Below are 22,417 nucleotides of genomic sequence, written 5' to 3' on the forward strand. Positions count from 1 at the left end.
GTGAGTGCAGGACCCTAAGATTTTAGGCAGCAGCCCATTTTTCTAGGGTAAGTCCAAGTCAGCAGACCAGGGTGAATACTCTGAGCCAAGTGCATCTGTCTGGCTATCTATGCAACCCTTTAGTCGTTAAACGGTGACTATCGACGCAGCCTAGTGAAGACAAATGGAACTTAAGCAAAACATTCTATCCCTCAGAAGCCCCGTAGCTGGAGTGGCAGCAAGTCGTCCTCACATCCCATCTCACGCCAACTCACTCTCAACCACAACCAATCAGAGGCAATCCTCCAAGCATCTGGAGGCATTTCCTTACTGTGGGCTGAGCCGGAAGGCAGGTTGAAGAGCAATCCCATGCTTCCGGCCGTCTGGGCAGAGTTGCCATCCTCCCACGAGGCAGATTCCTGAGGATGGGTTAGGCATCTCTCTGGCTGGAGGAGACTTAGGAGGGGCTCATACTTCCCATCAGGCTGGGTCTCTGGAACCGAGTGCCCAGTGGAAAAGGCATGAGGGTAGCCAAGCTCTGGGAAGCTGGAGCTGGCGAGGGAGGAGAAATGCCTCGGCTCGCCAGGCTGAATGGAAGGGCTCCCGGTCAGGGACACTGGATACTGATCCACAGCCATGGGACCAGATCCACTCAAGCTGCAGCTGGCGGCACCATTTGCAAAAGATACTTCCGGCTGTGGCTTTGTCCACTGAGAAGAGAAACGCCACTGATTTGGAGGCATGCCACTATCTGGGAAGGAAAGATTTAGAAGACAGTTTTATGTATTGTTTTCAAAATGGAATTAGCTTAATTTATTTCTGGTTAATATATACTATTTTTTAATTGTAAAAAAAATCACTCTAAGCATAGTATCTAGAGACTGCCATTGTCTACCTTTAGGTGTACTTCTTCCTAAGATTTGTTTCTATTCATGTATGCATTGTTTTCACATCACATATTGTTTTCAAGGTCGCTTTTGCATTATTAAAATATCGCAAACATCCTCCCAGAGCAAAGAATAGAGCCAACACCAGCTTTTTAAACGGCTGCAGGTATCCCATCATAAGGCAGTACATCCCTTGTCCAACTAGCCCCTCAAGGAAACTTTTCTAGAAGTAGAATTACTTGGTGAAAGGTGATTGGTGTTTGTTTGTTGCCGTTGTTTGGCTTTATTTTATAGCTGGTGCTTGGAACACACCGAATAGGAGGACTCCACAGAACTTTACAAAGGGTTTAATACTTGCTTGCATCACACAACTCTAGGGATTGAAACCCCACTTTCAAGAGAGGTCTGGGGCATGGGGATGTTAACAGACTGGACCAAGTTAGCCAAGCAGATTAGCCAAGTAGGGATCTGAGCTGGAGGGATCAGTGATGGGCAGGGAAGTGGTGGCTTGAACCTCTTCCTGCGAAAGCAAAATGCTCAAGGTCAAGCAGCAACTCAGTTTCTTCTTGCAAAGTTCTTGTGGACAAGCTAGTAGGGATGGAGTCTCCTTTGGTCTCAGAGACACTGTTCAAATTGCGCCTCTAACAGCTGCTGAATCAGAGTTCTCGAAGCGTCTCGGGCAGCCCATGACATGGACGGGCGTTTTCCCCATTCTCAACACCCACTCAAGGAGGAGGGGCGGGAGGGAGAGAGCGAACTCTGGCAGATGGCGCTCAAAGCCTGGAGGTTCTTATCTATCCAAGATAATGCAGAGGGCGCGTGGGTGTGGCTGTCAGGCCCCATCCCCCTCCTCCTGCACCTGTCCCAGTGCCCCTGAATGTTCAATTTGCCTGGATTTTGTCTGAGAGGTCAGCCCAGTGATACTGGAGTGTCCCACCCACCACCACAGCAAAACAAGCCCTAACCTACACGGCACAGATACTCTGCCCAACTTTTCCCAGCGTTCACGAGAGATGGGCGATGGGTGGCTACTTTTAATGAAGCCAAGGGCAAGGAAGCGTATGAAGATTTGTTCCTGGGGATGGATGTTACTTTTGAAAACTGTTATCTGCGGGCTAGTAGCAATTCAGGGCGCTGTGTAGCACAAACAGTGATTAAGCTGACTTAGGCTAACCACTGTTTGTGCTTCGTATTGAATGAGGGCACAGAACATGTCCTAAGCACAAATGAGAAACAGTACGTGGCCTCTGATAACTGGGCAGTTTCCATCTGAACTGGCTTCACAGATCTCATGCACAGGACCTAGGTTTTGAACACTTGAAAAGTGGAAGGCAAGGCCCCAGCGAGTTTTGAATATTTTAAAAAACTGCTTCCCTTCCAGAATTCTCTGAGTGAAACGTTAAGGGGAGTGGGTGGCGCGCCTCTGGCCGAGGTCACACTTGGTCACTGAGTGCACCAGAGCACAGTTTGGCTGGAGCATGTGGCCCAATCCTGAATTCACAGCAACCCAATGGTGGGCCTTGGGTGGCCTGGGGAAAGCACCTGGCCAGAGCAGGCTTGGGTGCGGTGTCCCGTGGAGCAGAGACCCTAGATTTTGGTGGGCCTCTTTCCCAGGCTGCTTGGGCAAACAGCTTCCAACAACCACGGCCATCTATCCTGGGGACCGCTGGAGTGGCTCCGGTTGCCACCGCTAGAAGTGGCCCTGGTGACACTTCCTTACCCAAGATCCCCCTCTTAGCTACTTGGGAGATGAGAGGGAGCCCTAGGGAAGACTCTGCTGCCTTCTCAAACCCCAACCTACACTAATGAATGGAGAGCGGGCAAGGAGCTCTTTGGGGACACTTAGGGAAGGCTGGATTTTTCTCATTCTTTTTCTTTTCCTTCAAGGTGACACTAGGCAGTGTTTGTGAAATGTTAACCACCTCTTATCTTGTGATGTCTTGAAGTAGATGTGGCTTTAGTCTTTTTTTTAAATTAAAGTATAATTGGCTTACAATATTATTTTAGTTTCAGGTGTATTTTTAGAGATTATACTCCATACAAAGTTACTATAAAATATCACCTATAGTCCCTGAGCTGTACATTACGTCCTTGTAACTTATTTATTTTGTACCTAGTAGCTTGTACTTCTTAATCCCTTTCTCCTATTTTGCCCCTCCCCCTCCCTCCCAGGCTGGATTTTTCTTTCAGTAGGAATACAAAAGGCTTCCATCCCCTCTACTCCAACTCTGAACATGTAGCCCCAGCCTCTTAGTCCCATCCATGCCTCTAGCATTCCTGAGGCCTCTGGTCCTAAGACCAGGTCCTGTTCAGAGAGCGCAAGTCTCCATTTCCCACCCTGCCCTTTTAGGGTGAAAATAGCTAGCTATTCTCTGGCATCCTAAGCAAACCCAGAGGCACCACCCATGCCACCCATAGACACTGCTGAGAACCCCAGAACCTTCTAGAAAACACCTCCAGGCATCAGAGTTTGCTTCCACCCCAGAGGACCCTCCCTCCACTCTATCCTTGCGTGGTGGTCCCGTCTCCCATTCCAGACTAGTTTCTGGACACACCAACTTCAATGTCACCCCCTCAGAGAGGCTCTCCCTGAGCTGCCAATGTCCAGGGTGTTAGCCTGCTACTCTGTGACTATGCCCTGCTTACCGCTCCGTGGCATAAGCCTAACCTGTGATTCCATTCCTTCCTGCCCTCCTTCCCTCACTATCGGTCCTCCCCACTAGCCAGTAAGCTCTAAGAGGACTGAGATCCCTTCTCTTTTGTTCACCATCACATATTCAGGAACTTGCACAGTGCCTGGCACAGAGTGGGCCCTGACTAAACGTTACTGTAATGAAGGCACACCCACGTGTGTGCCCTCACACGTGCACAGGCATACTGGCGCGCACACACACACACATGCACACACACAGTCCCCACTAAATCCTTCTCTGTGGACGAGAGCAGCACGCAGAGGGTCTAAGAGCACAGACTTTGAGGCCAGACAGGCTGGGAGTCCAATCCCAGCTCTGCCACCTCCTATATGTGTGACACCGAGCATGTCCCCTCCCGTCTCGGAGCCTCTTGGGGCTGTTGTGAGATGGAAGGGGACAATACATGTAAAGCGTTTGGCATGGTGCCCGGGACCTAGTAGCCACTCAAGAAGTGAGAGCTGTTGCTGTGGTTACTATTAGTATTATTTTGGTTTAGAAACGCAGTGTAGGCTCACACTCACAGGTTTCTCCCCTGGTCTGCAACACTCCACAGAATCAACCAGGAAAAAGCAAATTGGTAATGCACGAGGCCTGAGGAGCCTCCTTGCCCTCAGTCAGCACAGAAGGGAGGGCAGGAAAGGACAAAGCCAAGGCGTCTGGGAAGCAGTGGCAGCCGCAGCGCTTCGGGGCTGACGTGGAGGATGGAGTAGGTATTGGCTATGAGAGAGATTTCAGAAGCCTTGGCTTGGTGTGTACCTTCCCAGAAATAATCCATCAGAGGTGGGGCAGGAACAACTGTACGTCTAGAAGAGCTTTTGTTTATTGAGCACTTACTATGGGCCAGGCTCTTTATCTAGCATTCTGGATGCGTCTCCCGTGAGCTTCACAGGAACCCAGATGAGAAAATAGTGGTTAAACGAACTCGCCTAAGGCCACACGTAGCTAGTAGGTATAGAGCTGGCTGATTCTCAGGCTCAGACTTCATTCACTGGTTCTGTCTCCCATAACTGCAAGAATGCAGCGAGCCTGCACTTTCACACACTCCCGTGGCTGGACGGGGGGGCAGATGGGCATAACATTTCTGGGAGCAATTTGTCAGTAGCTATCGAAACCCTAAAATTTGAGTGGACTCTGATGCAGTCATTCTACTTACAGCCATTTATTTTAAGAATATAAGCAATGATGCCTGCAAAAATTGAGCTACAAGGATATTCGATGTGGTATTTACATATAGTGAAAGACTGGCAACAATCTAAATGTCTGAAAATTTTAATAGATCTGGTACATCTATAAAAAGGATACTCTTGAGCCATAAAATGATGTTGTAGTAGAACATGTAACGGCAATAAAGATACATACGGCTTATTGTCGGTTAAAAAACCAAGTTACAAGCCATGATGTGCAAAATGATGTTAGTTTGTAAAACTTAGTATGTGCACGTAGATGCACATGTGGTTTTGTGTCCTGAATGCTTCTGTGTTTTCTAAAGTTTCAAAACTTGACACATTATTTTTGTGATTAGAAAAATTTAGTTAAGTAAAAATTTATGAACCCACTTGACTCAGTGAACCTGTCACAGCTGTGAAATAATTGCCCGATTACCTTCCACCCATCTTTTCCTCCTTCTCTGTCCCGTCTCCACCTTTAATATAAATGCTGTTTTATGATGAAGTTGAAGCCGAGATCCCTCTGAACACACACACATATCTTGCCCCACGAAGGTCCCAACTTTGACCTGCCTGATTCATTCATCCCAGAAACAAAGAGGATATTCTTTGTATTAGCCGACGGCTGAAATAACACCAGAGGCAGAGACAGCTTATGGAGGACAGTCCTGTTCCAGGGCACCCAGTTCGGGGGGGGGGGGTCCTATTCAGTCCCACCCCCTCCTTCATGGCCTCCTGCCTGGGTTACCTAGTCTTTTGCTGATTATCCAGGTCCCCTTTCCCAACTGAAAATAGGAGATTAAACATAGAAAGTGTACTAGTATTTTGAAAGTAGCTAAGAGCTCAGTATCTGGAATCAAATGATCTGGCTGTGAACAGCTGCCCCTTACTAGCTGTGGAAGCTTGGACAAGTCATTTGCCTCTCTGAGCCTCAGTTTTCTTACCGGGAAAATGGGCATGGTGAGAATTAACCAATAGGTTGGTCTGAAGATTCAGTAAGATAATTCACGTGACAGCCCCTAGCAAAGGGTCTGGCACACAGGAAGTGCTCAATAAATATTAGTCATTATAAACATTATTAGTGAGAGTCCTAATAGGCATTAACTCTCTGGCTGTGGTGTCGTCAGGGTCTACAAAGGCAACACAGTGGAATAGTCAAGAGACTGATTCTGGAGTCTGACTGACCTGGGCTTCAATCTCTATCACTCACTGGGCTGTGTGACCCATCCCATCACTTACCCGCTCTGGGCTTCAATCTCTATCACTCACTGGGCTGTGTGACCCATCCGTCACTTACCCTCTCTGGGATGCAGTTTCCTCCTCTGTAAAGTGAAGCTATTAATACCCATTGTAAAGTGGTTTTGTGAAGTACAGCACGCATGTAGGAAAATGCACAAGTATAAGCGTGCAGCTGGGGGGAAAAATTTTTCACAAACTGAGTGATGAGTACCCAGATCAAGGAACAGAATATGACGGTCACTCCAGAAGCCTTCCTCAGCCCCCTTTCCCATCACTAAACCCCTCCAAATGTAACCCCTCTCCTGTCTCCTAACACCATAGATTCTGTTTACCCAGCTTTGACCCTTATCAGTTGTAGTGGATTTAAAGGACTGAAGTGAATGCAGTTACAGCACAGCACCTGGCACCCAGTGTGGCTCCCTGTAAGTTAGTGCAGAGTCCTCTCCCTCATTGGGAAGGAAGACACGAAGTCATCAGGGTTCGCAGGGGCCATAAACAACTAGCATGACTATACCTCACGTAGATATTCACACTAAAACAGAAACCCAAGACACGGAAGCAACCTAAATGTGCATGGACAGAGAAATGGATAAAGAAGATGAGATACACAGACACACACACACACACACACACACACACACGGAATATTACTCAGCCATAAAAAAGAACGAAATAATGCCATTTGCAGCAACATGGATGGACCTAGAGATTATAATACTAAGTGAAGTAAGTCAGAGAAAGACAACTATCATATGCTATCACTTATATGTAGAATCTAAAAAATGATACAAATGAACGTATTTACAAAACAGAAACAGACTCACAGACTTAGAAAACAAACTTATGGTTACCAGAGGGGAAAAGGGGGGAGGGATAAATTAGGAGTTTGGGATTAACAGATACACACTTCCATATATAAAACAGATAAAAAACAAGGTCCCACTGTACAGCACAGGGAACTCTATGAACTATATTCAATATCTTTTAAGAATCTATAAGGGAAAAGAATCTGAAAAAGAATAGATCCATATATATGTATAACTGAATCACTTTGCTATACACCTCAAACTAATACAACATTGTAAATCAACTATACTTCAATTTTTAAAAATTTTTTTAAATAAAAAAAAAGAAAGGAAGAAACCCAGCGTTTCTTCCCCACCCCGACTGGATTCTGGAGGGGGCAAGAGAAGGAGACTGGCTATAAAAGACCTCTGAGGGCTCAGGCTGTACGTATACCTTCTTCTCAGCAGCCCTTGACCATGTTGCCAGGCCTAGGGCTGGGCTCGAGGCTGGGATAGGAAGAATACAGGGTGGTAGTGTACCAGAACCGTGACCCCAGAAATAGTAACTTCTGAAGCTTCTCGAGTTACCTACTCTAAAATCCCCAACGTCCTTCTAAAAGGGAGATAATTCAAAGATACTTTCAGCTTGTGTTTTCTTTTCTACAAGTAGGGCCAGTATAAATTATACCTAAGTAAATAAAAAAGTAACTTTGATTTGAGAAAAGCAGCCAGGAAGTTCAACGGCATTTCCTAGCCATACGGGCCTCAGTGTTTGGGCTTTACGTATTTGGCCTGACAGAGCACCCTTAGAATGTGGGTGAGCCCGCCATGGGAGCCCGTGAATGGAAGCCTGTTCTCCGTGTGGCTTAGCTGAGGCCTCTGTAGGGCCAGGCAGCCTGGGACTGGCCTGAAGAGGCTGAGAGAATGCTAAGGGTCAGTAATGAATTTCCCACTATTTTCGAAGCTACGTGCATCTCATGTAACACTTCCAGTGAGAACAACTGGGGACCCGCCTCCTTTCAGGGGACCCTCCCCGGAGGCAGCAGAGCTTATGAGAAACTTGACTCCTAACTGCGATAAGAGAGGCCTTGAGGAAGACGGACTTTCTCCTTCATTTGTTCAAGCAGCTAGACGAACGAACATTGGCCTAGCCCCTACCACGCGCTGCGAGGGAGACACATCTTCACAGTCCCGGGATCTGTGAGACTCTCACACGGAAAATGCAACAACCCAGAAGGTAGGTGGAGAAGAAAGCTGCCTCTCTGTTTGGCCTGGGAAGGCTGGCTTGGGCAAGATATAAGGCCATGTCCAAGTTCCCTTGGCGGGCAGGGGCTTCACAGAATACAGAGCAAAGTCAGAAGGCATAAGAAACAGGGCAGCAGCCACCCAGCAGAAGCACCTGGACAACTTGGGGGCTGACGGGAGGGGCCTTTGATCCTGATGTTTTGAAGGTGGGCCCTCGTACCCACTGTAGCCCTTCAGAAACATGCGTCAAGCCTTCACACCACCACCGCAAAAGGAACTACCACCTGCATGGCATTTACTATGTGCCCTTTGACATGCGTTATCTCATCGATTCCTTCTCTAGTTCAATAATACTCAGCTTTACAGATGAGGGAACGGAGGCCCAGAAAGATGAAGTGCTGTGCCCTGAGATCACATGGCTGATCAATGGTGAAGCAGGCCCCGCCCCAGGCTGCCTGGTTCTAAAGCCATACACCAAATGAATCTCTCTCTACAGTGACTCCATAATTGACAGAATCAACACCTTGTGATCCACGTCACAACTTCAGGGGGCTTCCCTGGTGGCGCAGTGGTTAAGAATCCGCCTGCCAATGCATGGGACACAGGTTCAAGCCCTGGTCCGGGAAGATCCCACATGCCGCGGAGCAACTAAGCCCGCGTGCCACAACTACTGAGCCTGCGCTAAGAGTCCGCGAGCCACAACTACTGAGCCCATGTGCCACAACTACTGAAGCCCACGCACCTACAGCCCGTGCTCCACAACAAGAGAAGCCACCGCCATGAGAAGCCCACGCACCGCAACGAAGACCTGATGCAGCCATAAATAAATAAATATTTTTTTTTAAAAAGAGCTCTACAAATCACAATTTCATTCATTCACGAAATATTTATTGAGCACCCTCCATGTGTCAGACATTAGGCTGGGTACTTGGAAAACATCAGTTAACAGGTTGAGTCCCTGCTGCCACAGAATTCAGAGTCTAGGGGGTAGGAAGAGCTAAGAAACACATAAATATATAATATGCCACATGGTGACAAATGCTAAGAGAAATAAAACAGGGTAAGACAGAGAGTGACAGGGTGGGGACTTCTATTTTTTAAATAGATCGTTCAGGGAAGGCCTGTCTGAAAAGATGACATTCCAATGGAGACTTGAATGAAGAAAGGGGAAGTCATGCCGTTATCTGGGGAAAGAGCATTTCAGGAAGAGGGGAGAGGAAGTGCAAAGGGCCTGAGGCAGGACTGTACTTGTCAAGTTCTACAAAGAGAAAGGAGGCTACACTGGAGTGAGGGAGGTGGGAAGTGGTAAGATATGAGAGCAGAAAGATGACAGGGGCCCAGGCCAGGGAGGTCCCCATTAAAGACCTTGGATTTGATTCCAAGTGAGATGAGAAGCTAGTGGAGGATTTCAAACAGAAAAGTCATATGGTACGACTTTCAATTTAATGGTATAGACTGAAGTGGGGCAAGGGCAGCAGCAGGGAGACTGGTGAGGAGGCTGCTGCAAAATTCCGGGGGGGCTCCCCTGGTGGCGCAGTGCTTGAGAGTCCGCCTGCCGATGCAGGGGACGCGGGTTCGTGCCCCGGTCCGGGAAGATCCCACATGCCGCGGAGCAGCTGGGCCCGTGAGCCATGGCCGCTAAGCCTGCGTGTCCGGAGCCTGCGCTCCACAACGGGAGAGGCCACAACAGTGAGAGGCCCGCGTACCACAAAAAAAAAAAAAAAAAAATTCCGGGGCGGGGGTGTGGAGACGGCTTCGCAGACCAAGGGGACAGCAGTGGAGGTGAGGACACGTGGTCAGAGCTCGGATATATTTTGAAGGTAGAAGTTACAGAATTGTTCGAAGGATTGGATGTGGGATATAAGATAAAGAGAGCAGTTAAATATGACTCCAATTAATTGGAAGGATGCAGCTGCCACTTATGGACGGAGCAGGGTGACGGGGAAACTAAGAGTTCAGCTTGGGACCTGTTTGGTTTGAGATTCCTATTAGCTCTGTGAAATGAAGGTATCAAGTAGACAGCTGTGTAGATAGGTCTGAAATCCAGTCTGGGCTAGAGATACGCGTTTGGGATTGACCAGCGCACAGGCGGTATTTATATAGATGGTATTTAACACCAAGAGACTGGAAGAGATCCCCTAGGGAGTGAGTGTAGAGAGAGAAATTGTCTGAGATCGGAGTTCTGGGGCCCTCAAATGTTTAGGAGTTGAAGCGTTGAAGAGGAGAGGACATCCAGCAAAGGAGACAGAAGGAGGGTAACCAGGAAGCCAGGAGGAAAAGCATGAGGGTGTGACATTATGGAATCCAAGTGAAGGAGGTGTTTACAAGAGAGAGCAGTCGACTGCAGCAAACGTTGCTGACGATGGCTCAGCTAAGATGAGGACAGAGAAGGAACGTTTGGCTTTGGAAAGTGGAGGTCCCCGGCCAGCCTGGATAAGAGTGGTTTCAAGGAGTGTTGAGGATGAAACAGAGTGGAGTGGATTCAAGAGAGCAGGAGAGGAGAGGAAGAGGACGGAGAGTCCATGGACACCAGTTATAAGTCTTGCTGCAAAATGAAGCGAAGAGATGTGACAATAAGACAAGAGTTGGTTTTATCTCAGGTTGGGTTTACAAGGCGAGCAGGATAGAAGTGAGGGACCATGAACTGCTGGCGCTGATAAAGAAGGGATTGTAATATATCCAAGCCAAAGTGTTCAGAACTAACCCAGAGTCAAATACCCAAAGTGAGCAGACTTGTCTAGGCATGAAGAGCCTGCGGTTTTGACCCTTCCCAGGAGCCAGTTAGATCCTGTGAATCCCACTTACCGCATGTCAATTCCCCAAACGACTCAAGAGCAGCCATTCCTGCCGCTGCTCTAAAGCGCTCAGCACACCGTTAGACAGCACACCTCCCCGCTGTCCACCCAGCCCCTGGTGCCCAGTGTTTCCTTTAGGATCTGCTGCTGCTACACCCCCTTCCACATGTTTCCTGAAGTCCCAAGAGTCTCTGAGGAAATCACGTCACCTGACTGGAAAAGTTATTTCTGGGAGAGAAGCAAATTCTGAAAAGCTATATCAGCTAATACACCCACTCCCTGCCCAGACTGAAAGAGTCTGGCCAGCCAGGGTGTTGGCGTCTGAAAGCAGAGGTCCCACTTGGAGGCATTCAGCACGTGAGCGCGGCGCCTTTTGACATAGCTGTCTTGAAATGTGTTTTGAAAAGAAAGAATGCTTATTATTAAAAAAAAAATGACCCAAGAGCTTGTGCAATAGACACCCCTGATGCTGTGAAGGGTGGGGAGAGGGATGCCGCCAGACAGTTCATTTGCCTCCCTCTGGCCCTGGCCCTGCTCCCCAGAGCACCCACTATTAATTGAGAGGAGGCTGGGTGTACACGCGGGGGACACGCATGCTCTTATCACAAGTCCTTTGGTGTTCCTGACCTGTCAGACAGAAGTAGTAGTAATAATAATAATAATAGTACAGATAATGGTGCTAATAACGAACAGTTGTGGCGCTCTTACTGTATACTGAGTAGTGAGCTCAGCACTTAACACAATTGAGGACATAAGGGAATAGGTATATCAATTGGATTAAACAGTGTCCTTTTTGTTTTTTGGCCGTGCCACACGGCTCGCGGGGATCTTAGTTCCCCGACCAGGGATGGAACCCGTGTCCCCTGCAGTGGAAGCACAGAGTCGTTACCACTGGACCATCAGGGAATTCCCTAAACAGTGTCCATTTTCATGTGAAACTTCTGAGAAAAGGGTGTGGCTTCTCACTAGACAGTGTGACGTGCCTTCAGGAAATATACACACGTCTAACAGCATTGAGAGCATCAGAACTGGTCTTTCCGTGATAGCCCGATAGGTAATTCCAGCCCCACTCTCCCGACATGCTCACCATTCCTCAGGATCACATCTCCACTCTGGCTGGAAGGGCTGAGTCCCTGGGGGCTCTTGACATTGCCCAGAGCTCTGGAGAAGTGTTCGTCCACTACGCTGCTAATGTCCCCTTGGAAATAGGTGAAAAGGACACAGCGGGAATTCCATTCAGTCTTGATAGGACTCTGCATCTGGACGGCGGTCTTCCTCACTTCTTCCATCGTGACACAGGGGAGAGCTGCGGAGCAAACGCAAAATGTCACTGGTACTCTTTTTCCAAGCGGCTTGGCTGTAGTTTGGAGAAGCAGCGTCCTTGAGGGCGAGCAGTTTGCTCCTAAGGTTCGGGCTCTCTCACTGGGGCCCTGGGTAGCTGCGCAGCTGCTGAGTCCAGGAAACAAGACAGAGCTCTACCAAGTCCTGAAGCGACCCTCTTACAAATGAAAAAGATTGTCTGGGAGCATGATTAGAAGAGCATCAGGAAATGAAAAAGAAAGAGAGGCAGGGAGGGAGGGAGAGAGAGAGAGAGAGAGAGAAAGGAAGAAAAGAAAAGAAAAGAAAGAGGGAGGGAGGGAGGGAGGAGGGGGAGGGAGGGGACACTGAGAACAAAGAGTGGAGTAACTTGCCTTCTGGGGAAGTGTCTGCCTCCCGCGAAAAGCACGAGCAGATCCCCCTGAACAAGGGCACTGAGTGTCCCAGTAGAGCTTGGCTAAGCAGTCCAGTGGGTACTGACAATTTCAGGTTCCCTAATAAGCACTGCTTTCCACCTTGGCGACTTCCACGCAGGAGCATCAAACACATCAAATTCTCCCTCCCCTCTGAAGCCATAATCTGTGTTCGATGGGGTCCTGCACCCACCCCCACCCCATCTTAGAAACTAGCAATTACAAACAACGCCAGTTCTGAGGCCTCCAGACAGATATACTCTGCCCAGAGTCATTTAGAAAATGTCAGAGCTTTAAATCCAGGTCCAATTGACTCTGAATCCCATATTCTCTCTTTTTTTTTTTTTTTTTGTCGCGCCGCATCACTTGCAGGATCTCAGTTCCCCAGTCAAGGATTGAACCCGGGCTACGGCAGTGAAAGCCCGGAATCCTAACCACTAGGCCACCAGGGAACTCCCAGACAGATATACCCTGAAGCAAATGCAGAGAACACTTTTCACACTAATATTTTGTGGCGACATTGGGGAAAAGCGCTCTGTTCACCACGCTTCCTCTGAGCCTAGAACGGTGCCTGATGCCTAGCTTAATATTGAACAAATGCTCAACAGCCGTTGGCTAAATTGCCTTAAACTTGGCCTCCATCATTGGATTCTACCTGTGAGCTCCTTGAGGGCAGAGGCTGTCCTTTTGCACCCAGGCGGGGACCGGCACACAGTGGGCACTGGAGACAGGCCCTGGCCTTCCTTCACCAGGAAGTAACCAGTCTGGGTGCCTCGTCACCTCTGGCCATCCAATCCGACTTGCCCCGTGCTCTGGCTAAAGACACCTTGAATCTATTCTGATGCATATAATGCAAATGACTGGAGTTTAATAGCTCTTCTCCCTCTCTAGTCTCTGAGATCCTCGAGGATGGGGACCATTTCTTATTCATTTCTTTATCTCTAGCACCTAACACTTAGTAAACAATGGGCTGAGTGGTGAAACGCCATTTCGTGCAGTAAAAGCACAAAGCGAGGAAGTCACACCAGTCACAGGTCAGAGGACCTGGGCTTGCCCTTGGCTGGGTGTGTGCCTTTGGGGGAAATCACAGAGCCTCTCTGGGCTTCAGATTCCTCTAGGGTAAAATGAAGAGGTTGGGGTGTCTGAATTCTGCAGCCTGTTCTTTTATGGTCCCGCCAGAAGTGCCAACAGATTATGATGAAACATTACGAGGGAATCTGGCAGTGAGCAGAGGACCCTTACTTAAAAGTTCTCCTTTCGGAATCCTAGCCTCAGTCACGGCTGGATTCTCTTGTCTCCAGAAGCCTCTGATGGAGCACGTCAATCTGTTTCCCCCGGGTGACAACCATGCTAAGTAAGCATCACAGGTACGACCTGAAAACTGAATCCACTGTATCCTTATTTCAAAACACACGGAACAACCACTTTGAAAAACTGGCGGTTTCTTCTAAAGTTAAACGTACACTTAACCACATGACCCAGCAATCCCACTTCTAGGCACATGTAACCAAGAGAAATGAAAACAGATATCTGCGCAAAGACTTCTACATGTTCTCAGTGGCTTTATTTATAATAGCCAAAAAGTGGAAACAACACAAGTGTCCATCAGCAGGAGAATAAATAAACTAGCTGTGACACTTTCATACAATGGAATGTTCGTCAGCCATAAAAAGGCACAGACTACCAATCCACCCAACAGCATGGATGAATCACTAAAACATTAAGCTGAGTGAAAAAAGCCAGACACAAAAGACCACATATTGTATGATTCCACTTACACGAAACAGGCACAAATAATCTATGGTGATAAAAGAACAACGGTCGCCTGCGGGGTGGGGCTTGGAAAGGGGTGAGAGGGAAGTCGTAGGAGTGTTGGAAATGTCTTACATCCTGAAGAGGGTGAAGGTTACACGTGGATGTAGACATTTGTCAAAACTCATCAAATTGTGCACTTAAGATCTGTGCATTTCACTGAAGGCAAATTATTCCTCAGTGAAAAAGCACATATTATCGTCAGATACTTGGACTCATAGAAATAAAGCAAAGGTGTAATCCTTGGGCCCGTTACACGGTAAGTCAAAGACAAGTACTGTATGATCTCACTTATATGTGAAATTTTCAAGAGGCAAACTTGTAAAAATAGAGAATAAAATGGTCGTTCCCGGGGATGGGGGCAGGACCAATGTTGTTTAAGGAAACAAACATGCCATGAGTAGTGAGTAAGTCCTAGAGCTCTACTGCGCAGTGCAGTGAAAGTAGACAACGATATTGTATTATAATCATCAAACTTTCTAAGAGACTGAACTTAATTATTTCAACCACTAACAGGAAAGGATAATTATGCCTCATGATAGAGGTGCTAATTAATAGCTCCGACGGCAATCATATGACAACATATAAATTTATCACATTAGCATGTTGTACACCTTAAATCTACAGAAGTTATACGTCAAATATATTTCAAAAAATAGCAAATCAAATAAATAAAGCGACAGTGTTGTGAATGACGAAGTAATGATAAATGTGGACGCAGCCCTTCTTCTAAAGCGGCAGTTTACAGAAGACCTACCCTGTGTCGGAAGCTACAGATATACTTTCTCCAATCTTTACAACCTTCAAGGAGGTATTCTTGTCCCCATTTTATAGATGAGCAAATTCAGGCTTCGAGAAGGGAAATCGAGGGCCCAGGCCACGCAGCTCGGTGGTGGCAAAGCTGGGGTTTGAACTCAGGTCTCCCTGACTTCAGTGTCTGGCCTTTTCTCCCCATCCCTTTCTAACTACCTGGTGGGGCTAACCGTCCGTTCCCCTCCACGGGACTCGCACCAGGACCCTAACCCAGCTCTCTGGCTCCCCGTCGGGCGTGCAGGCAGGCGGCCCGTGCGCTCTCGCACACATCTTCTGGAAGCCTGTACCGGCAAGGGCCGCTTGGCGCCTTTGTGGGTTTTGCCCTCTTACCCTCTCGTCAGTGGCCACTTCTCTAGCTCAGGCTTGACCCAGCCTGCCACCTCTCTTTGCTAAGTCTCCCTGAAGCCACGAAAAGAGCCGGCCGGACTCTTGGGACATCAGGGCGGTGAAGCACGCTGCCAGCCCCCGTGGTAAGAGACCACAGGCTAGCTCCGTAGCGATACAGCAGGTCAGAGCACCGTCTCAGCGCCCTCACCCGGGGGGCTCAGACCTTACACAACTGCTGATCCTGAATAAACCCCGAGACCTGCCCGTGCCCCTCTCTTTTCCTCACCAAACACATGACACATACTCGAAAGGAAAGCCCTGGGTTACGGCTCTGGACCCAGCTGATAAGCAGTTCTCCGGACTGTACTCAGAGCTCAGGGGCGAGGATCTGTATTTGCGGGCGATTCAGATTCTGAGAACTGTTATCTGATTTAATTCTTTCATCCCCACACGAAGCCTCCTCGAGGGCTCTCTTCTTTATTTGGGAGTGAATTGGTGGGGTGGGTCTGACTTAGAAGGGGGGCCGCAAAGCTGGATCTAATGGGAGGTCAACGAGGCAGAAGAAAGGGTGGGACTTTCCTAGCCAAGATGTTTCTGTATCGACGCCTGGCTTTGTAGCGAAAGTCTCTTGCTGACAAAACCCTCGGCCTTGTCCAAGCTTTGTCAGCTGTGCCGTTCGAACAGCAGAACTACAAAAGCCCACTGTAACTTGCAGTTTCCCCAACGCACAAAATATCAAGACACCAAGTAGGCATCAAAATACTGCTCGGTCTTCTGCACAAATATTTTAACGTGGAATCCAAGAGGAACGGTTTGACCTGACTTCTACCAGGCTGCCTACCTTGACGTGCTTACCACCCTTCTGCGAAATGGTACCCAGCACGCCGGCGGTGGGATGGGAAGTCAAAGAGGTGATCACCTGGAACAAAAACCCCAAAGGGACCGGACTGTATCTCACTGAACAGAGCATGTGATGCCCTCCACCACCACCCCGCCCCCAGCCCCGATTCCTTCCCAGTTGAATTCCCATCCCTCCTGTCTCCCCCAAAGTCCCCACCTTCTCTTACCTTAATTCTCGACCATCGGCGGAGACACAGGAAGATGCTATGGCCGGGCAAACGTACCTTTTGATGGCCGGAGCCGCCTGGCCCGTTTTAGAGCAGCTCAGTGCCGGCCCGAGCAGGGCCTGGCGATCTTGTGCCCTCCCCTTGCTACTTTCTACCCTTCTAGCAGAGCCTAAACGAGGCATTTCCTGCTAGCTATCTATTAAGAATGCAGAAAATGTACTCCAACAAGTCAATCGGGTTGGGCACCTGCAGGAATGAGGAAAATAGGTAGTTCTTTTTTTTTATTTCTTTCTTTTTGCATTAAAAAAAAAGCACTTAGCGATATTGTCTCTTAAAGTGGGCGGCCAATTGTTTGCCCGGAAACCACACACAGAGTAGTAATGTCTGAAGCCTCAGTGGCGGGGCTGGGATCCAAGTGATGTGACTTTCAGTCTCTGGAACAGACAGGAAGTTTGGCTGGTCTCTAGTTTCGTCCTCTCTCCCCTTGGGAAGAGAAGGGGAGCCCAACCCCCTAGGATTCTGGACTTTCTCAGGCTTCCAGGGGGCCCAGAGGGATTGAGGACTTCTCCAAACCGGCAAGAGATGGAGCAGTTCAGGACTCCAGCTGCAGGTTTGGAGCAAAGGAGTCCCAGCCCTCGTCCTGAAAAATCTTCAATAGTACCTCAGTAAGTGGCACCCACCATTCAGACCCCAAAGCCTGGAGCCGTCCTTTGCTTCTCCCATTCTCTGTTTCAATCATATTAATTTAACAGATATTTATTAAACACCTACTCTATACCAGGCATTATTCTGGGAGTTCTGTTCCATAGTGAACAAAACAGACCGAATCCCTGCCTTCCTGGAATAAATATACACACGTTCTATGTTTGTACGTTATGTGGACTTGTCAGATGGCAGTAAGTACAAGGAGAAATTAATCAGCAAAACGAAGCAGAGACAGGGAATAGGAAGTGTCTCATTTATCCAAGGCGGTCAGGAAAGAATTTTCTGATAAGGTGACGTTTGAGCAGAACCCCGGGGGGGAAACCATGTTGTTACCTGCTTTCCTGATATCTGAGGGAACATCTAATACAAAAGGCAGGTTCACACCTGGCTTGTTCACAGAAGAACGAGGTGGCCAGTGCGTCTGGAGAGGCGGAGGGAGGAGAGATGGGGCCACAGCACAGACAGCCTCTCCCGCCACGCTTAGGCTGTGGGCTTTTCCTCTAAGTGAGAAGGAAACCTGTTGATGGTTTCCATCCTTTCTCGCCACCTCCACCTTGCTCACCCTCGTCCAAACCCCCATCATTTCTCCCCCGGACCACAGCCTCCTAACTGACTCAGTACTTCCACCCTTCGCCCTTTCTAATCCTTCACCCCAAGACAGCCAGAGTGATCGTTTGAGGACATGCATCAAATCCTGTCACTCCTTGTTGAAAATCTTCCAGTGGTGTTTGTTCCTGGCCCGTGACCCGCCCCCCTCCCCTTTGCTGTCTGTCCTCATCTCTTACCACCGTCCCCTTCGCTCCACTCCAGCCCCACTCACTCCTGACTGGTCCTTGAACAAGTTAAACACCCTGTCGTCTTCACACTGACTGTTTTCTCTCCCCGGGATGCTCACCCCCCTGACACCCTCCTGACTTGCCCTCCCCTTCATTTAAACCTGGGCTCAGTCACTTCTTCCGAGAAGCCTCCCTTCATCATCCTATCCACGTCAGCAGCGTCTCGCACTCTCTGTCCTCTTACCCCACGTCCTATTTCTTCACAGCACTTTTCATCTCTGGACGTCATATTGCATATTTATTTATTTACAGTTGGTTGCCCCTTCTAAAATCATGCCTGGTATATGGTAGGGGCTCAGTAAGTATTTGTTGAGTGAATGAATGAGTAGTGGAGGGAGAGAAATTGTTCAGGTATTGACACAAATAGACAACCACGATGGTAATGAACCCATAGCTGGTGCAGGAGAGCCTGTGATGAGGAGCCCTGACTCCGTCAGCAAAGGTAGGGTTGTCTTCCTTGTGCAAATAAATGCTCCAGCTGAGATCCGAGAGGCTGAGAAGGAGTTAACCACGCAAAGAGGGGAGGGGCGACTGGTCCAAGCGGAGGAAACCGCCTGTGCAGCAGCCCTATGGCGGGAGGGGCCTGGGAAATATGAGTCACAGGGAAAAGGAATGGAGACAGTGGGAGAGAGCGTGGTGCAAGGTGAGCTGGAAAGGTAAGCAGGGGGCCAGAGCAAGAAGGGCTTTGCAGGCCCTACTGAAGCATTTTGTCTCTTTCCTAAGCAGCAGAAGAAGAGGAAGCTATTTAAAGGTTTTTTGGAGATGTGCGTTGAGGAGAGTGGGGAAGGGGAGGGAGTGGGAAGTGATATAATCAGGTATGCATTTGTTTTCTTTTTTATTTATGTTTTATATATCCCACGGCTTGCACAATCTTAGTTCCTCAACCAGGGATCGAACCTGCACCCTCGGCAGTATGAGCGCAGAATCCTAACGACTAGACTGCCAGGGAAATCCCCAGATATGCATTTTGAAAACCTCTGTCTGACCGCAGTATAGAGAAAGGATGAAGGAGCACATGGCCGTGAATAAACCAGTTGGAGGGCTGCTCGTGTGGTCTGGGGAGAGATGATGGTAGCTGCATCTGGGGGTTGAGGTGGAAGCAGAGAGAAGTGGATGGACTCAAGATGTAGTATTTAGAAAATAAACTCGACAGATTTGATACTGAATTGGATATAGGGAATGAGGGGTCTCAAGGATAACTCCTAGGTTTGCGGGTTGCATAACCTGATTGATTAGAGCACCTTTCACTGAGCTATGAAACATCGCAGGTGTGTCTTCTTTACGAGAGGAAATAAAGATTTCTGTCTGAACATGTTGATTTTGAGGAATCTTTGAGCTATCTAAGAAGGGATGATAGTAGTCAGTAGGGAGAGAGGTCTCAGTTGGAGCTATAAACTTGGAAGCCGATGTTATGTAGACGGTCATGTTATGTAGACGGTCTAACTCACCCAGGGGCAGTAGAGAGTGAGACATAAAAAAGAACTAAACCACTCTAAAAATACGGGGGGAAAAAAAAGAACAAAGACCTGCTCGTGTAACGGCAACATTTACCGGCCAGGTGGAAGCAATGAGCCAGCAGACATTACTGAGAAAGAATGGCAAAGGAGGAGGATAAACATCAGGACCCTACAGCCCAAAGGAGAACATGTTTCAAGATGGTGGAACCCATCACCTGGGTCAAATGCTGCTGAGAAGTGGGAGAATCTGATGCCTGAAAAATTTCTGTTGGATTTAGTAGCATGCAAGTCATAATTGACTTTAGTGAGAGATGTTTGCTGGAGTGATGAGGACAGAGGCAGACTCCAGCGGGATGGGAGAAGAGGAAAGTACGGACAATGTGAGAAGGACTTTGCAAGAGTTTGGAGGTGAAAGAGAGTGGAAAGATTGAGCAGAATCTGGGAGTGAGAGTATGAGTGGTTGACTGACTTCACTGTTCGTTTTTCTTGAAGGGATAGATTTCGACATGATTAAAGGCCAATGGAAAGGATCCAGTTCAGAGCACGAGACTGAATATACTACGAAAAGAAGGTATTAATAATATAAAACATTGGAGAAAGCAAGAGGAGAGGATGGGCTCAAAGTCCAGGTAGAAAGATGGGCTTTAAATACAAGGAGAGACTGTTTTGTCGTAAGAGGAGGAAAGGGGCATAGGATGGTCCCAGACAGACAAAGTTTATAACCTTGGTACCTATGGTAGATAGTTATCTACTTATTTTCAGTGGGAGGAGAATTGGACTAGGAGGCAAGAGATCCTGACTTTTGTATAGGATGTTCCCCTAAATAGATTCACAGCCTTGGGGAAGTTCTCATTTCTTTGCCCATTTTTAAAGGAAGAGTGCGCTATTAGATGATCTCTAGGATTTTTTTTTTTTTTTTAGGATTTCTTACAGCTGTGCTTATTCTAAGTAAATCAAGAGAATGTGAAATTCAAAATGGTAGAAAATTAACAACCTGAAATGTTTACTTTTTATTGTTTTCAAATGCAGTGCTCACTTCCAGTTCAAGGTGATGGACCTAGGCAATGTATTTAATCTCATCTTCCCTCCCAAATGCCCAAAGAGATATACAAATAAGAAGAAAACAAATCCAGAGCAGTGCTAGAAAGCCCGAAAAGGTATCACCTTCAGACCAGATAAATATAATGGCTAATAAGTTATTCAGCACTTCCGGTGGGCCAGCTACTGCACTAAACAATTTACATGTACTAAACCACTTAAATAATTCTACAAGGCAGGCGCTATTATTATCCAATTTAAAAAACGAGTAAACAGAGCCACAGAGAGGTTAAGAGCTTGTCCAACCCAGGCAGTCCGACTCTAGAGTCTGTACGCTAAACCACCATTCTGTGACCCTTCAGAAACAATAGGATATTTCTAGAAATTATACTGTGGAACCCACATCCTGCTAACACAGAAATAGGAGAAGGATATTTGAGAAATAATTATGAATCCTCCAAATAGAGCCCCAGAAAAACTCAGAATTCGCAGAGGTTAGGAGCTAGCGTGAGTCATGGAACAGAAAGTAGAGAAGTTAAAGGTCTGCCAAAGCAGCTGGGCCATTCTCCAACTCTGCGCACAGTGTCTTGCTGTAGTGTTCAGCCCTGGCCATAGCCAGTGAGAGCAGCTTTCTAAATAAAGCCCTTCTGTGCGCAGAAAGGGAGCCCAGCATCGACTCTGTGGTTGGAGAGAGAAGTGGGGTGTGTCCGGGTAATTTGGGGACCACCATAAGGATATGGAAACAAAGGACATGTTGGCACGGCAGTTAAATCCTCTAAGCCACGATACACCCAATAAGACGATTTCCCCACCTCTGGCTGCCACCTGTTCCCCATCCATGCTTCATAAATGGGGACCCTCCTGTTGGTACATCCTAACCATTCGCCCACACAGCTCTGTCACATTCCGAGAGAAAACCTGTCGGGTGAATAGTGATTCACAACTGCTGAGGACTCCAACCAGGTTACCAAAATGTAGCCAAGTCCTTCGTATGAATGGCTTGTCACCAGACATTTCAGGAAAATCAACAGCACCACAGAGAAACACTAGGATGAACAAGAAAACAACTGACTCCTGAGGGAAACGTTAGTGTGGAAAATGTTTTTAAAATTCTACCTTATATCTTGAGAGATGTCTAAGAGAATATTGCATCCCTAGAACAAAAATAGTCTGCTAAGAAGAAGTGGTCAGAGAATAAGACAGAGTTACAAATGGGAAACAATTGTTGAAATAAAACAGGTCAATCGCAATGGGCATAACTTGAAAATGGTCTTAGTAGCTTGGAAGCCAGGTCATAGAAGATCAGTAGGACAGACTATGGACAACAAATGAGTATTTCATATTTTTATAGGTTTCAAATCAGTAGGAAACAGGTGGGTGGATCATTTGATGGTATCGAGACAATTGGCTATTCATTTGGAAATGAATTAACTTAGAGGCATATCTTAAAGCTCAGTTATCCCCTTTCTCTCCTGCTTCAGCTTCTCAATCTCTACTGGATCATTTCCATCATTATCCCAACCACCTCCATTTCCATTCCTTTCTTCCCCTTCGCAGCAACACTTCTTGAACTTCTGGTCCATGGTTGGTCATCATCTCTACATCTTACCTTTCCCACCTAAACTCAGTCCAGGAGGGTGTCCATTCTCACCACTCCAACGTATCTGCTCTTGTCAAGGTCACCAATCACCTCAACGTTACTAAATCCAATGACATCTCTCTGTCCTTGTCTTACTCGACCTCTTAGAGGTGCTTAGCAGGGTTGATCACTTTCTTCTGTTCTTCAAACATCCTCCTCTGGGCCTCCGTGGCACCGCTCTCTCTTGTTTTTCTCTGGCTTTGC

General features: G+C 47.7%; 2 protein-coding genes across 2 annotated transcripts in view; both read right to left on the bottom strand.

The window, feature by feature from the left end:
* LOC132418498 (N-alpha-acetyltransferase 11-like) overlaps window positions 1-22,417 on the bottom strand; it is a 581,283-nt gene that overhangs the window by 330,586 nt on the left and 228,280 nt on the right. The window lies entirely within an intron of this gene.
* On the bottom strand, window positions 192-16,388 carry VGLL1 (vestigial like family member 1). The gene is made up of 3 exons (XM_060002739.1): window positions 16,313-16,388; window positions 11,877-12,095; window positions 192-730 (listed from the first exon to the last, which is right to left on the bottom strand). Exons 2-3 carry the CDS (start codon window positions 12,076-12,078, stop codon window positions 192-194), a joined length of 741 nt encoding a protein of 246 aa, XP_059858722.1. The 5' UTR covers window positions 12,079-12,095; window positions 16,313-16,388.

The sequence above is a fragment of the Delphinus delphis genome, chromosome X (assembly GCF_949987515.2).
Source record: "Delphinus delphis chromosome X, mDelDel1.2, whole genome shotgun sequence".
NCBI lineage: Eukaryota > Metazoa > Chordata > Mammalia > Artiodactyla > Delphinidae > Delphinus > Delphinus delphis.